The 16700-nt window shown below is 39.6% G+C and overlaps 1 protein-coding gene across 1 annotated transcript; it reads left to right on the top strand.

Annotated features, from left to right (window-relative positions):
* Positions 1-13828: 13828 nt before the first annotated feature.
* On the top strand, positions 13829-15633 carry LOC115668313 (AAA-ATPase At5g57480-like). Its single transcript, XM_030589777.2, has one exon. It carries the CDS (start codon positions 13834-13836, stop codon positions 15364-15366), a length of 1533 nt encoding a protein of 510 aa, XP_030445637.2. The 5' UTR covers positions 13829-13833; the 3' UTR covers positions 15367-15633.
* Positions 15634-16700: the final 1067 nt, after the last annotated feature.

Genomic DNA, 16700 nt, shown 5'->3' with positions numbered 1-16700 from the left:
TATATATCATTTATTACAATTCCATAAAAGGTATATTTGTCACACTGGTATAAAGTTAGAGTTTTTTATGACACAATTTTCTCGGGGGTATTTGTGTCACAATGGACCATTTAAGGGTTTAAGTGACAAAAGAAAAGTTTGGGACATTTATATCACAATTGGCATAATTTGGAATTTTCTTACGGTACTAACCAGATAAAAATGAAGCTAGCTTATCGACTTGATTTGTTCTTTTGGATGGGGGGCCGCATCCCATGTTGTGTTAGGTGCAGCTTGTGGAGATGTTGCAGTGTGCATTATGTGATTATAGGTCAATAATCTTATTAAGAAAAGAATTCTGCTCCTGTATCTTAATTAAGGGAATGTTATTTCTTAGTTAATTTTCATTGCTTTGAAGATCAAATTGCCCCTACTTTCTTTGGAAAGATGATAAGAGATTTCATTCTACACCTAACTAATGGGAAGTACGTTCACACATGAATTTTTGCCGACATGTCAAGATACATTTTTCTTTGTAGAAATAGAAATTAGTAGTAAAATAACAAAAAACTTTATAATAAATAAAAATCAAATAAACAAATAAATAAATAACAAATAAAAAATGATGAATAAAATACCAACCTCACCGGCCCAGCGAACCAAAAACCCATGAAATTTGAGATGGAGCCCGGCCCATATATATATATATATATCTCTCTCTCTCTCTCTCTCTCTCTCTCTCTCTCTCTCTCTCTCTCTCTCTCTCTCTCTCTCTCTCTCTCTCTCTCTCTCTCTCTCTCTCTCTCTCTCTCTCTCTCTCTCTCTCACCATAACACATAGGGCCAAGCATATATCGTATTGTTAATTTATTGCTGATTTTGAAAGAAAATTTTCTACTATATGAAATATGAGATTGGAAACACCGTGAACATTTTACCCTCAATTAAAATAGATTATTGAAAAAAAAAATATTACAAATAAAATACGTCAAAAAGCAAAATTACCCCTGTTTGTGCTAAAAGTTTGCCAATTTAGTCCATCTAATTGAGAAAGGTACATAAACAATTAAAGAAAGGATAAATCGAAGTTATTGGATGTTTTATGGAAAGCAAGACTTCAAATGAAATTTAACAAAAAATCGTTTTGTTAAAAAGTGCATCCAGGCGTTTGTAAGTAATAACTGAAGAAAAGGACAAAACCTACAAAACAAAACAAAAAAACCCTAAACCTGCTCCCTTCGCTAAACTAATCAACACATAAATGCAAACAACATGCGCGCGAGATTCCTTGATACAGCCGAGAGACGAGATGAGTTGCTGGTGATGGTGGAAACCGAGAGTAGTGTGTGGTAATAGAGAGAGAGAGAGAGAGTCACGGCAATGAACGAAGCCTGAACGAGCAAACAACAGATGTATAATCAAAATCGCGGCTAAAACATACCTGGAATCGTAACAGAGGAAGAGGTTCAAGTTGCGGCCGAGGAGGAGGAACAGCAGCGCTGGAACCGGAGCATCGCCGGAACCGGAGCATCACCGGAGAAGATCGATGCGGAGCGATAGAAACTTCATGAGTTTTTGATTCACTGGGTCGATGAGGCTTAAGCTCTTCGGGCTGGACTGGAGTGAGAGGCCAAACCAGGCCGAGCTTGTGGATCTGGACTAATGGGCTGCACTTAATGAATGGGCTGATCCGATGGGCTTGGTGTGTCATTCGTCGTTTCTTATTTGTTTATTTTATTTATTCATCATTCCGTGCCTTATGCCCTAGCCCCCCGAGCCCGCATCCGTAAAAGCTGGGCTCGGGTCGCCGACGCTCGAGCTCTAATCCCCAGCACTTGGGAGCGGGTCCGCGAAAGCTATGCGTGAGTTCTCGGCGCTTGGACTCGGGTCCTTGATTAATGAGACGTTCGTTCTTATGAAAATATTATTTTAAAAAAATTACTTTTTTATTCAAAAATAGAATTTTGAATTATTTTTCCTTTTTCTCTTTCTTCTTGTTTCTTCCTTGGCCAGTCATGGCCACAGGTGAGTCTTGAGCTCGCTAGATTCCGGTAAGCTTGCCAGATTCGATGAGCTGGAGCCTCGCCCAAGGCTCCACTTCGCAAGTTGTCGGTCGCCATGGCCGGTGATCGGAAAAAGATAGAAAGAAAAGAAATAATAAATTTAAGAAAATAATTTTAAAAATTCGATTTTTTTGATATTTTTTCCCACGAAAATCTATTTTCCATGCCAAACAACAAAAAATATTTTCTAGCTTATTTTCATATTTCAGCTAAACACTGGATATTATTGTCATTTTCCAGACAAATGACTTACTGAAAAATAATTTTAAAAAATATCACACTTTTCATGAAACGAACGGAGCCGTGACCAAAGAACAACGTTCACGTCTCGAAAACCTAATTGACCAATACTCACACAAGGTACATTGCATGTCTCCAAAAGCTAATTGACCAATACTCACACAAGGTACATTGCACGTCTCCAAAAGCTGTCCCTAACACAACATGGAGATGGGACCACCCCGTCTAGAAGAACAAAACAACACGCGCATGTCGACATTTTCATATCCTACTTTGATAAATGCTTGCTCTAGTCACGTGACTTGTGTTCGGTCACATGAATTTTACGTTGGGATATCAAATTATAAATATGAACTCATATTTCGACCCTCCTGCGTATTTTGATTGGCTAGACAAATATTCTACACAGAACATCGAAAACCGTAACCGAAATTTCACATTACCAAACTAAAAATTCTCAAACTCATATGTCGCACGAGCTTTATTTCTACCTTTTATGATAAGAAATGCGTTCGAAGTGTTTTATATTAGACATCGAAATGTGTTTTCATTTGTCCATAAACCCCACAATTTACCAATCTACTCTCACAAATCACAAATCCCCATCTGTTTCGGACGGACCAAATTGCTCATTCAATTTCATTTCTAAGCCAAAAAAAGAAAACTGAGAAAATGACACAAGTAGTCCTTCAACTTTGGCCCAATAGGTAATTTGATCTTTGAACTGTTAATTTATTTAATGTGGTCCATGAACTTTAACCCAATGTGCAATGTGGTCCTTGAATTTTTAATTTGTTTAATGTCATCTTTGAACTTTTGATACTTATTAAATTTAGTCCCTGAACTATACAAAAATATTGAATGTAGTCTTTCCATTAATTCATGTTTAGAGACTTTATTGAACATTTTCATATAGTTTAGGGACTCAATTGAACATGTATCAAAAGTTCAAGGATCACATTTAACAAATTAAAAGTTCAGGAACCACGTTGAATATTAGGTTAAAATTTAGGGACTATATTGAATAGATTAAAAGTTTATGGACTACATTGTATATTGAACAAAAGTTTAGGGACTATTTATGTCATTATCCCAAAAGAAAACTGAGAAAATGAACTTAAAAAAAAAGAGCAAGAAAAGGACAAATTGATTCTTCCCTCTCATTTTGCCTTCTTCTCCGCTTCATCATCCTCCTATGTCTTCCACGATTATGCCTAAAAGGTAAGTGATAACTAAAGCCCCGTTTGGGTTAGCATTTTCAAGGGGCTTTTGAGACTAAAAGCCCCTTGGGGAAATGCTATGGCGTTTGGCAAGCATTCCTAATGGGCTCAACGCTCAAAGCTCAAAGCTGATCCGGATCAGCTTTAGGCTTTCAGCATTTGCCAAATGTTGAAACCAATTTTTTTCTTCCCAAACTACCCTTACTAATTCTTCATTATTCCGATTTTGCCCCTCGTTGTTACTGTTCATCTTCTTTGCACGAGAGCAGCCGGCTAGAGCTGGCGATGCCAGTTCGGGACGGCGAAGGGCCGGCGAGATCGCATGACCTCGGTGAAGGCCGCCTGAGGTTGCTCAACCCTCATCGGGGGTCGCTCGACCTCGGGCAATGGCCGCCGGCGCCAGATCTGGCTCGCCGGCGGCTGTAGCCCTTCGCTGGCTCCGGGGAAGGGTAAGATTTTTCAATAAAAAAAATCCTAAAGCCCTTTGCAAAAAAAGATTTGCCAAACACTACTTGGGCTAAATTAGTTTCACAATGGATATTTTACCAAACGCAATTTACATTTCCTTAAGGGGCTTTAACCTAAATGTATTTGCATTCTCCCAAGACTCGTTTGCAAACTTGAACCAAACGAGCCCTAACAGAGGCATCTGAGTCATCAAGAGAAGAAGGTGTAATAGGAGAGCTTACCTCAGGAATATTCTTAGGAGAGAGGTCGTTGAGTACTGAAGAGTGAAGGGTTTAGCAATTTGTGTATAATCATTGTTAATTCGTACTATTTCCCCAACTTTCTGCTTAGTGTCCTGCACAATGTCAATTTTATTTTCCTCAGTAACCACTGCTTTACTTTTTTCACTCACTAGACTGCCAGGTTGTCCAGTTTCGATTTGTAGTAGAGTGTCTTCGGATACAACACAATCCCACCAATTCTTCCTTTCAACTAGTATCTCCCCCTGAAATGAAGAATTGGATGCTGGTGACAAGAAAAAAACTTTCTGATTCCATGAAGGTTACTTCCATGGTGACATAGGTACGCTTGGTAACAGGATTGTAACATCGATATCTCTCTTTCTATGTGCCATAGCCCAAAAAAATACGATGAATTACGCAAGGGTCAAGCTTAGTATGTTGATTTTTTTGGAGATGAACAAAACCAACACATCCGAAAACTTGAGGAGGAATCAACAAAACAGAGGGCAGAGAAACATGGTTGGAAAGGACTTGTAATGGAGTCTTGAAATTCAACACCTTTGAAGGCATACGTTTCAATAGATGTACTGCTGTGACCACAACATCATCCAAGTATCTATTCGGTACATGTGCACCAATCAATAATGTACAAGCAATTTTTAAGTTATATCTATTTTTCCGTTCGGCAACTCCATTCTGTTGAGGTGTTTGAGTGTAGGAGGTTTCATGAATAAGACCATGATTCTTGAAGTAATTTTGAAATTTCTTATTAACATACTCTCCACCGTTGTTAGAACGAAGAATTCGAGTTTTAGCTAAAAACCGAGTCTAAATCATAACATGAAAAGTTCGGAACACGCCCAACTTCATCTTTGTGTTTCAGCAAGTATAACTAAGTCATTCGAGTACAATCGTCAGCAAATGTCTCAAACCAACGAATTCCGGAAATAGTAGTAATTGGAGAAGGTCCCTAAATATCAAAATGAATTAACACAAAGGGAATGTCACTTTTATGCAAGCTTATTGGGCAAGGTACATGATGACTTTTAGCCATAATGCAAGTTTCACATTTAAAAGCCAAATTCTGTAAGTTGGAAAATAAATCAGGAAATAAGTGCTTCATATAACTGAATGACGAATGTCCTAAACGACGACGCCATAGCCAAATCTGGCTCTCCTTGATACTAGTTGAGTATTGCATGTTGTTTGCTTTACCAAGACTAAAATCATCCATGTAGTATAACCCCCCTCTTTTAGTACCATGTCCAATGATCTCCTTTGTAAGATTATCGTGAAAAAGACAAAAAGTAGGATAAATTAGAGCAACACAATTTAGCTGTTCAGTGGCTTGGCCTACAAATATCAATTTATTTGAGAGAGATAGAACCATCAAAGTATTAGATAAGGAGAAAGAGGGTGAGAGAGCAACAGTCTCAACTCCTGTAATAAGCTATACGACCCCTTTAGCATTGGCGATACTACTTCGTCTTGGTTCAGTAATCTTGACAAATTCATTTGAGCTGAAAGTCATGTGGTCAATTGCCCCCAAGTCAACAATCCAACCAATGTAATTATCCTGATTGGAACTAGGCAATGCATAGTCATGATTACCTTGATCACTGAGAGTAGTTGAATCACTTGACGGTTCCACTTGTGGAATTAAAGATAAGTGAGGTTTTGCATTTACCAAAGAAGCTCGTCCCAACCCGTTATTATCATCTTTCCGTGCCTTGAGTTCTTTCCAACATTCTGGGTACCCATGTAACTTAAAGCAAGCTTCACGAGTATGCTTCATGTTCCCACAGTGTGTACAGCCTCCTTTCGACTGTGCCTTGGCCTCTAAGGTTGTATTTATCTTTCCACCTCCTGAAGGGGAAGAATCGGTTTTGAACATTTGGAGCATCGGTAGTCGTTGAGGTTCCGTCTTGACTCCTTTAGAGGCCATGGCAGCGGTATGTGTAAGTTCCGTGCCCAACATTATAATTGCTTGTCTTACATCCTCCTTTCGGACATGAGCATAAGCTTGTACAATCATAGGGAATGGTCGAATCTGAAGCACATCAGCCCGTATTTTATCAAGACGATCATCTAACCCATCAAGAAAAATATAGACTCCATCTTCCTGTAGAGCCGAGTTATACCTCTCTATATTAGTAGGACATTCCATCGGGTTAGGGCGACAGAAATCAATTTCTCTCCATAAACCTTGAAGACTATTATAATATGTTTCAGTGGGCCCTTCGGCTTGTCTCATTCTAGTCACACGTCTTTTCAAATCATACACTTGACAGGTGTCGTTCCATAAAAAAAATAGTTGTAGCAATTGAATTGCATACCATTTTTTTGGTTGGAAAACGAATAAAATTGCTTAGCAGGGCCAGGTCCGTGGAATTAATCAACCATCATTTCACAATTGCCATTTTAGTTCTCCATTTCTAAAAGGTTGGATATGTTGGTTGAGGCTGTGGAAAGTCCTTGTTGATATATCCAAATTTGCCTTTGCCAGAGACATACATCTCAACAACTTGGGACCATAAGGCAAAGTTGGTGCCATCCAACTTAATGCCAATCTGTGCAGCGGAAGAATCATTGTTTGACGCCTGGGTTTGAGTTTGATTTTGGGTCAAGACTTATGTCATTTGGGTCTCTAAGTCATCAAGGATGGCAATTGTTGAAGGACCATTGCCTTGTTATTGGTGCCCCACTAAATCAATTGTTTCTGCCATAGTTTCTAATCAGGTCTGGTTCCTCCTTTTTCTAATCTTTGGATCGTGGTCTGATCATAGCAGAAAACCCTAGGATCTTTACTCTTATACCATGATGAACAGAGAAGTTTTTCTCTCTATTTTTTTTCTGAATGAATACAAAAAACATGTAGAGTTGTATGGAAAAAAAACTACCATAAAAACTATTCTAGGCTATGCACTATCTTAGGTTAAGAATATAGTTGATCCTCAAAATAAAGACATTACACAATACAATTTTAGCAACTAATCAGCCCTATAATTTCTCCAATTAGTCTTAATTGACAACTCATGCCAACCATGACTAAGAGAGGCACTGCGTGACCGAGAGAGTTTGTGAATGAGAGGGAAAATCTATCTATTAGAGTTTGTGAAGTTGTGAATGAGAGGCGTGAGTTTGTGAATGATAAAGGGAAAATCTATCTAATTAGGGTTTGTAAGATATATATATATATATATATATAACCGATCCGGTCTGGATGGGTGGGTCCACACCAAAAACCGGGAACTGGATCGATTTTCACCGATTCCAATTTTATTGAATCGGAAATTCGGTTTGATTCGGGCAATTCCTTTTGTTCACCCCTTGTATAGATTCCAGAGGTGTTGATGAGGTACTTAGTTACATTTTATCTTTAAACTTAACAAGCAAGATTAGCATGTAAGTTTGACATACATTCACCGCTACTCTATCTAGCAAACCCAAACCCCACGAGCGCGCAACATCCTGCAATGGTCATTATGATGCGATGTCCCAGAATGCGTCGCCTACCCAACATTTTATCTTTTGATTACACATGCTGAAGCTAAACAAAGATTCACCCAGACAATAACAATAAACAAGGATAGATAGGAAAACGGTTTACAACATTGAAATCAAAACACCATTTTAACATTTACTTGATTAACCCTGGGAACATTTTTTACAAGCCCATTTCGGGCATTTCCATAAAAGTCTACAAAAAGATGTCAGGCTGGGGTCAATCTACTTCACCAAAAGTCAGCTTCCAGGCACCCCGAGCCATATTGGGTGTATCAACATGCTAAGGGCCTGAAAAATGTTTAACAATCACAAATGAGATAAAAATCTCAATAAGTTAACGCCTAAGCCCCGTTTAAAAGGCCAACTCACCTCGGGGGTCCTTAATCACGCGACCATGCACTAGACATAAATCATTAACCAATCACAGGCATCATTACCTTGCCTTGGCACGCATATTATGCATAACATAGATAGTCATATGTCACAGCGATGCATCAAACATATCACATACCCAAATAATGTAATGAGATTTCCCATGCATCAATGCATCACAGTCGCGCGTGTCTCGATTGTAAGGCAAAATCCACTTGGGCATGTCTCATACCATGCCTAGCAGTTTCTACCCCATAATCAAACACTATGCATCACACGTATTTCATTTGTTACGACCCTTCTTGGCCACTGCACATCAAGCGATACGCAGCGAGATGGCAGTCTTCCGGCATAATCGAGCATCGTCCTGCCCCGTCGGGCACGACAACGTCAAATGATACACAGAATGACGGCATTTCAATACGGCAGCATCAAACGATACACAGTAAGATGGTATCCCGTAAGGAGCATCGGATCCACCCTCGGGCCGCGATCCGGCATCTAGAGTATCTGCAATCCAGATAATCTCCAGGCATCCGATAAATCAAGTATTGTTAAGCGATCTATAGCAAGACCTCGATAAATCAAGTATCGTCAAGCGATCTACAGTAAGACGGCTCCAACATGTGACCACACGAGCACACAAGCATTCAGGCCAATTCTTATTTTTTTCATTTAGCTAATGCATCCATGAATCGTGCTCACATCAATGCCACACAACAATAACAAGTGGTCACACATGCAAACGGTCAATCAACTTTGTAAATCTCATTTTAAAACATGAATTTACAAAAGCATTCAACATCGGATCACAGCCAAATAAACATTATTGAAAAGTTAGGTAATTATGGTTACTGTCTCTATTAGGCCGAAAATCGAAAGCCAAAGATTTCAAGTAAAGACCGGCAGATTATGGAATTCTAGTAAAATTGGACAGATTTGCATGATTTGGGAAATCAACTTCAAAAGCATAGCAAATGGTTTCCAAAAATTATAAAATTTGAATATGTTATAAAAAAGACCTTCACAAATATTTTCCATGAAGAACACAATCCCAAAATCCTTATACAAAGATCACTTTTGATGGCTTGAAAACAATCCAGAACTGGTCCGTCGGAACAGAGGGAACCGAACCACAAGAAATACTCGTTTTACAAACAACCCAAATCCTTTCAAAACACTTTGAAATTTTTATACGCTGTAGACATGGATTTCGTTTATAATCTTGTGAAGGAAGTATGGTCGAAATCGAACTGAAAATTTTTATAAAAATCTGAGAAGGCACGAAGGTCACGGAATCTACAGTATAACAGTTCTGATTCGGTAAGAAATTGGACCTTCGTGTATCCCATTTGAGCTCAGAAAAATCTGAAATTTAAGTATGTTATAGATCAAGATCTTGTGAACAACTTTGATGAGGGACACTTTTCAAGATTCTAACCACAAAAGGCTCTATAAAAATGGAAAAACAGAGACGTACAGTAAAATCAGTTCTGAATTCAAGACAAAAACTCCAAGAAACGCCTTCAACTTTGAGATCCACCACTTCTCAGCCATGAAAATACCACACCAAGAGTTCAAATCATATCCAACATCTATTTCAACTTAGTTCAGCAATCAAGACTCACCAATGCTCATTCTATAAGTATAAACACACTAAAACAATAACTAGCTAAACTACCCTACGCAAGTTAAACATTCTAATCGAGGGATTAGATGTTAACTTACTCGTCTAAAAACGACGACAACACGAGGACAACGGCAACGACATGAGTTGTCCGTGGTGGCCTCGGCTTGACACGGCAAGCGGCAAACGACGGTGAATGGCACACGACGATCCATGGGGCTCAAGGGTGATGGCGTGAGGATGAGGAGAGAGTGGCGTGGGAACTCTCTCTCTCTCTCTTTCTCCCTATTTATAATAGCCCAAGCAAAGAAAAGACAAAATAGAATCATTACCAAATCTTCCTTCATTAATGGCTAGATGTGGCCATCATTACCAAATCTTCTTAAAATCTTAACCATTAATGAATATGAGTCAAAAGTCATGATGAAATGATCTTGAAAATCTTGGTCATTAATGAAATGATCTTGAAAATCTTTGCATTAATAAATAAGAGCCAAAATATCATCATGAAATGCCATTAATAACTTGATGTTGGAAATCTTTGCATTAATGATAATGGACAAAATAACATGATGAGATGCCCCTAAAGTCCTATGGCCATTAATGCATGTCATGATGGTGGTGCCTCCAAAATCTAACTAATTAATGCAAGTCATGATAAAGGAGACCTCAAAGTCCAAGTTCCATCCAACGGTCAAGATCAAGCCTTGCTCTCCAAGTTCCATCCAACGGCCAAGATTTAATCTAACAAAGAGGTTTCTAGAAAGGCAAGTTAGCAAATAATTTTCGATGGCCAATTTGTAAAAATTATGAGGCGACGTCCTATAGTTCGGGTGTGATATCCTTGAGCACTCGACACGCAACATCAGATCATAATTTGTGGCTGAAATCAATCAATCGCAACTATAGTTTATCTCGAACTAATGGGCGGCTGCTAGAAATAAATTCTTCGATAGCCTTTCCCCTTTGGTTAGCATTCCCTGGGTGATCAGGCCAAAGCGAGAATTAACTAATAGAGCGTCGATGAAATCACTATTTCATAAATCACCAAATTTGATCGAATTTTCAGGATATCACAGTGAGACTTGTTTTATATAGAGAGAAATGGGTGAGTGGAGAAAATTGGGTCCCTTTTGCTTGTTGATTGAACTTTTCCTTCGAACGCGGGGCTTAAGTGGGGTTGGGAGAGCTTGTCAGCATGCAGGTGACGATGTTGTGATTGAACTTTGCTTGATGATATAGAATCTACATATTGCAAAATTGAGGATCTCCCAACCCCAACTCCCCACTAACCTATTTGAGGCCGGTTAGAAGAAGTCAAGTAAAACACGGGCCATAAATATCGGGGAGTGAGGACTTGATTATGCTATAATCTATTAGCATTTAAATTTGGTACCCTTTCTCGTTATTTTGAAAAAAACATTGGTAGTGTAATTTTGTCCTTTTTTAATCCCTACGAACATCCATGCATGGCAACTTGCACAAGAATATTCATCAATCACACAACGACATGATATTAAGATGTACGGTAATAAAAGACGTAATGGAAGATGCGAAAAGTAAAATCATGTATAGTGTTGGATAAAAAATATACACTGCCACGATGTTAAGCCTCGGGCAGGACCCCGTGAAGTAAGCTCTAATCTAAACATGCAACTATCTCTAATCTAAATGATGTAAACTTCCTAACTTAAAGACGATCATGGAACACTAGTAAAAAACAGAGTATAACGAAACATGAATCAATCGAAGCTGTGACATACAACTCTAAACTAAATGCAACTTTCATTTTATTATCATTTTATTTATCTTTTTTTATTCATGGTAAAAATGGTTTAAAGCCTAATTATCCTGATTGCATATCGGAAAGTCATAACCTCAATGCTATGCTTAAAATCAATTCAAATGCAATGCAATCGTGTGGATATGGCTTAAATTAATACAAACACGTAATGAGGCCGGCCCAGAACCATCGAGACCACTTAAGGTCACCACGGAACACCATCCGAAGTGTTTCAACCGCTCCCCACCAAAACTGAAACCACCATGACCCGGCGGTCAAAACCGAGTCATTCATGGTTCGGCGATCAAACCCGAACCAAAGGGGGTCTAGCATTTGGTAGGTCGGCTCCTGAGCCTTCATTTGTCAAACTCTTAATTGCCGGGTCCAAGGTCATTAAAACTTTGATGCCTCTAGTTTATATGTCCAGAAGAAATTTGACAGAAAAAGACATGAATACGAAACATCGGGATATCGAAACGATAGCGTTTTCTTCTTCTAATGAGGGGTCGAATCTTGACGTCATTGGCGAATTCGATTCTTAGATGATTTTCTTAGAAAATACATGTTTGGGCTCACCGGCGTAATTCAAGTGTCGACATGGCCTTTTTGATAACATTCGGAGGGCATTGTTACGTTGGACGCCTCTGCCGACCTTTGCATCTTATAAAAAGAAACAAAAAAAAGTGTCACAGTCTTCAATAATTGAACTATCGGTACGGTGTTACAGACCAATTTGGCAACGTTCGTCCTCGATTGATTATTAATTTTTGGCGTGCGGATCACTCCCTTTATTTCATTTTTTAGTCTACGAAAGGAGTGACGACAAAGCAAATCTCACATCGTAATACCAAAACGTCCAATGATTTGGGCTTTCGGACGAACGACGGTCTTTTTATTTATTCACTAAATAACTTATTTTTATTTATTCTCTCATTGCCCGATTTCTCTTTAACGTCTTCCTCTTTATATATTAGATTCTCTTTTTCTCCTCTCATTGTCTTATGGCATTTTCATATCAGCGTAAAAAGGAAATAAAATCTTATGATTTATTTCTAGAGCTAATACCACGAAAAACGTTAAACTGATACAACCGTAACAAATTTACTCAAGCTAATTTTTTTACTACAAAAAATTCCAAACCAGTACGCCTATGATAATTTTACATTCCGTTAAATTTTATCATCAAATTTTTTAATTAGATGACGCATGACAGCTGATGGATGTATCGATTTGGATTTTTACTTTCTGTTTGTCATAGGTGTACCAGCTTGTGATTTTTTGTAATATTAATTCAATTTAACGGAGGGTAAATTTATCACAAATGTACCGGTTTGGGGTTTTTGATGGTCAAAAAATTAATTTGGGGTAAATTTATTGCAGATGGACAAGTTTGGGGTTTTTGGTACTCAAAAAATTAATTTTTGGTAAATTCGTCATTTATGTACCGGTTTGAGATTTTTCGTGGTATTAACCCTTATTTCTACCAACGATTGAAAATGTCCTTTTTTTTTTTCTTTTTGGGGTTTAACTTGTGTTGACTTACAAAAAAGAAAGATTGAGGATTAACCAAAAGAAAAAAAAACAATCTTTGGCCCTTTGCTATTGAATAGTTCTTCCAAATGGGAGCTTAACTTCCTACGATGTCCGTGCGAGTTGGGTGCAGTAAAGTAGCCGCTGCGACAAATTACTAAGCATCAACATAGAAGTACGATATCTTAAAGCCTAATAATTCTCTAAAAGAAATTCAGCTATAAAAAATAAGTCTCAATTTTATTCGGAACTTTCATTTATCTAAAAAAACTATTAATTTTCATTCGATGTTTCGAATCCACCTCCTTTGCATTGCCATCTAAGATCGTCCTTAATTGTCGCAATTGCACGTTAGCAATAAGTCCCGCATCTCTTGCTGACATGAAATTTTCGTCATCGTGTACTGTCCTATCTTTTGGTGTCTTTCCTCTTTCTCTCGGTTTTTTTCATTTTCTTTCTATACCCTCACCCCTCCATCTTCTTTGCCCTCATGCCTCCTCCATCTTATTTTCTTATCCGGTAAATGCCATAAATAATTTTTAAACTTTAGCCGAATATTTAATGTGATTTCTGAATTTTAAATTTATTTAATATGATTCACAAATTTTTAGTACATGCTTAATTTATTCTTTAGACTATGAAAATTCATATTATTCCATTAATTAAAGTCGAAGACTACCGCGTGTAAGTATGTGAGCCACACATTTTTCTTTCATTGAAACACCACAAACCACGACCACTCCCCTCTATAAATATCTTCCTTTCCTCATAAAAAACTCACTCCCGATTCTTGCTACACCCTGAGATCAAACAGAACGGCAGAAATGAACGAGTCGTGGACATCTCTGGTCTCCCTTCTGGGCATCCTGGCCCTCTGCCAGAGCCGCATCCAGGAGGTGATCCCCACGGAGCTCCGGCTCGCCTTCCACAATTTCCTCAAGCGGGCCCTCCGCTGCTTCTCCTCCAGCTGCCACTTCGACATCGCCGATACGGACGGCGTCAACACCAACGAGCTCTACAACGCCGTCCAGCTCTACCTCAGCTCCTTTGTCTCTGGCTCCGGCTCTGCCAGCCGCCTCTCCCTCACCCGCGCCCGCAACTCCAGCGCCACCACCTTCGGCCTCTCCAACAACGACTGCATCGCCGACGTCTTTGACGGTGTTGCCGTCCAGTGGGAGCACGAGGTGACGCAGCGCCAGTCCCAGACACCCTCGTGGCGGACCCTCCCCTACGAGAAACGTAGCTTCAAGCTCCAGATCAGGAAACGCAACAAGGACCTCATCCTCAACTCCTACCTGGACTATATCATGAGCAAGGCCAATGACATCCGCCGCAACAACCAAGAACGCCTCATTTATACTAATCCACGCAACGATTCCCCGGGCCGCCCTTGGGAATCGGTGCCGTTCAAACACCCAAGCACCTTCGACACGTTGGCCATGGACCCGGAGAAGAAGAGGGACATCATGGAGGACCTCCGCGACTTTGCGGCAGGGCAGGCCTTCTACCAGCGGACCGGCCGGGCCTGGAAGCGGGGCTACCTGCTCTACGGCCCACCTGGGACAGGGAAATCCAGCATGATCGCCGCGATGGCCAATTTCCTCGGCTATGACATCTACGACCTCGAGCTGACCGAGGTGCCCTCCAACTCCGAGCTCCGGAAGCTCCTCATGAAGACCAGCTCCAAGTCCATCATCGTCATCGAGGACATCGACTGCTCAGTCAATCTTTCAAACAGGTTGAGGGCGCCCAAAGCCCCCGCGCCTCGGAGCTACTCGGACCCTGGTGCCCCTGACGCTGAGTCCGGCGGCAAGGAAGGAAACAACAACACGATCACCCTATCGGGACTGCTCAACTTCACGGACGGCCTGTGGTCGTGCTGCGGGAGCGAGAGGATCTTTGTGTTCACCACCAACCACATCGACAAGCTCGACCCGGCGTTGCTCCGGAGTGGCCGGATGGACATGCACATCTACATGAGCTACTGCTCTTACCCGGCGCTCGAGATCCTGCTTCGGAACTACCTGGGTTGCGAGGCCAAGGACATCGGCGAGGCGGCGGCGAGGGAGCTCCGAGAGGTGGTCGAGAAGGCCAAGATGACGCCGGCTGACATAAGCGAAGTCCTGATCAAGAACAGAAGGAACAAGGAGAAAGCGGTGAGCGAACTGCTGGAGGTGTTGAAGGCGAGAGCAGAGAGGAATGAGAAGTACGGAGGGTTGAGAGAGGAGTGCGAGCTGAACGAGGTCGAAGAAGAGGAGGAAGAGAAGAGGGCACTGGAGAGCCCCAAAGAAGGGAGCGACAGTGAGGACGATTCTTGCAAGAAAGTGGAGGATGATGAAGAGAAGAAGGCAAAATGAGAGGGAAAACTAATTTGGCCTTTTCTTTTCAAACCCTCCAGATTCGTGTCTTATTATATGGATTAAAGCTCGTATGACTCAGCAAAATTGTAAAAAAAATAGGAATTAAGCTCATACGACATATTGAGTTTATCCACTATTGTGGTTCTGTGTTGTTTTGTTCATTTGGATGGCCGGCCACGTCCCATCTCGTGTTAGGCGCGCCTTTTGGAGGTGCTGCAATGTTCATAATGTGATTTTGGGTGAATTATCTTGTTAATAAAAGAATTCTGCTGTATGGAAAAGTACAAGTGAAAGTAACACAATGTGTTAGTCAAATTGCTTCACGTGCCATTAAAAGGGTCGCGGCCCTCGCTTGATCGGCAAAGGTCACTGGCCATTGCCAAGGTCCTCATGACCCGCGGAGCGAAGAAGATACATAGGAGAAAAAAAAGAAAGAAAATAAAAGGAAAAAAAAGGAAATATTCAATTACTTTAAAATAATAATTGAAAAACGTCTTTTGCAAAACAAGTGTCATGTCTCGTTGAATTTTCGGCACTCGTGGTAAGCATTTTTTTAAATTTATGGCACTAAAATGAACCTTTTTAAAAAATTTATAGACATTTAAGTGATCAAAAAAAATTTAAGGTATTCAAGTAAACGCAGTACAGAAATTACGCAAGCGAAAGGAAAGTCCTACTTAACAGTCTTTGTATAGGAACTTGTCTTGCTTGCGGTAAAAACATCTTCAGGCACGTTCATGGCATAGCATTGTATTTTGCATGTTTTATTTACATTTTTAAATCATAAAAAATCTCGTGCCATATTTTGCATTAGGAAATTGCATATTCTTTTCTCATTAGAAGTCGGAAGTAATATTCATTCTTCGTGTTTAACCATAGTCAAACAAAAAATATTTTTATTGTTTAAGAAAATTTTAAGATATAAATTGCTATCAACGATGAAAATATTTTCCATTAACTAATTATTTCAAGCAATACAAGCCATCATTTTTTGGAAAATATTTTCCAAATCATTCAATTTTCGCGAAACAAACAGAGCTCGAGGGAACTTGACAATTTGGAAAACATTTTTCAAAAAATGATGTCTTGTTTTGCTTATAAAAAATCGATGAACAATTTTTTTTTATTGTGTATGAAAATGTTTAGACATAAATTATTGTCGATAATGAAAATATTTTTCATTGACTAATTATTTTAAGCAATATAAGTAATTATTTTTAGAAAAATACTTTTCAAATAATTTATTTTTCGCGAAATAAGTGAAGGCTAAAAATCCGGCTTTCCATGTTGTAAAACACTCTCTCAACAACATATGCAATCCAATGCTTTTG

This window comes from Syzygium oleosum, unplaced genomic scaffold, assembly GCF_021117445.2.
Source record: "Syzygium oleosum isolate NSW1041296 unplaced genomic scaffold, Sole_v2.1 Sole_v2.04, whole genome shotgun sequence".
NCBI classification, from domain to species: Eukaryota; Viridiplantae; Streptophyta; class Magnoliopsida; order Myrtales; family Myrtaceae; genus Syzygium; species Syzygium oleosum.
The sequence above is the reverse complement of the archived record's forward strand: the minus strand, read 5'-3'. Positions and strand labels throughout refer to the sequence as shown.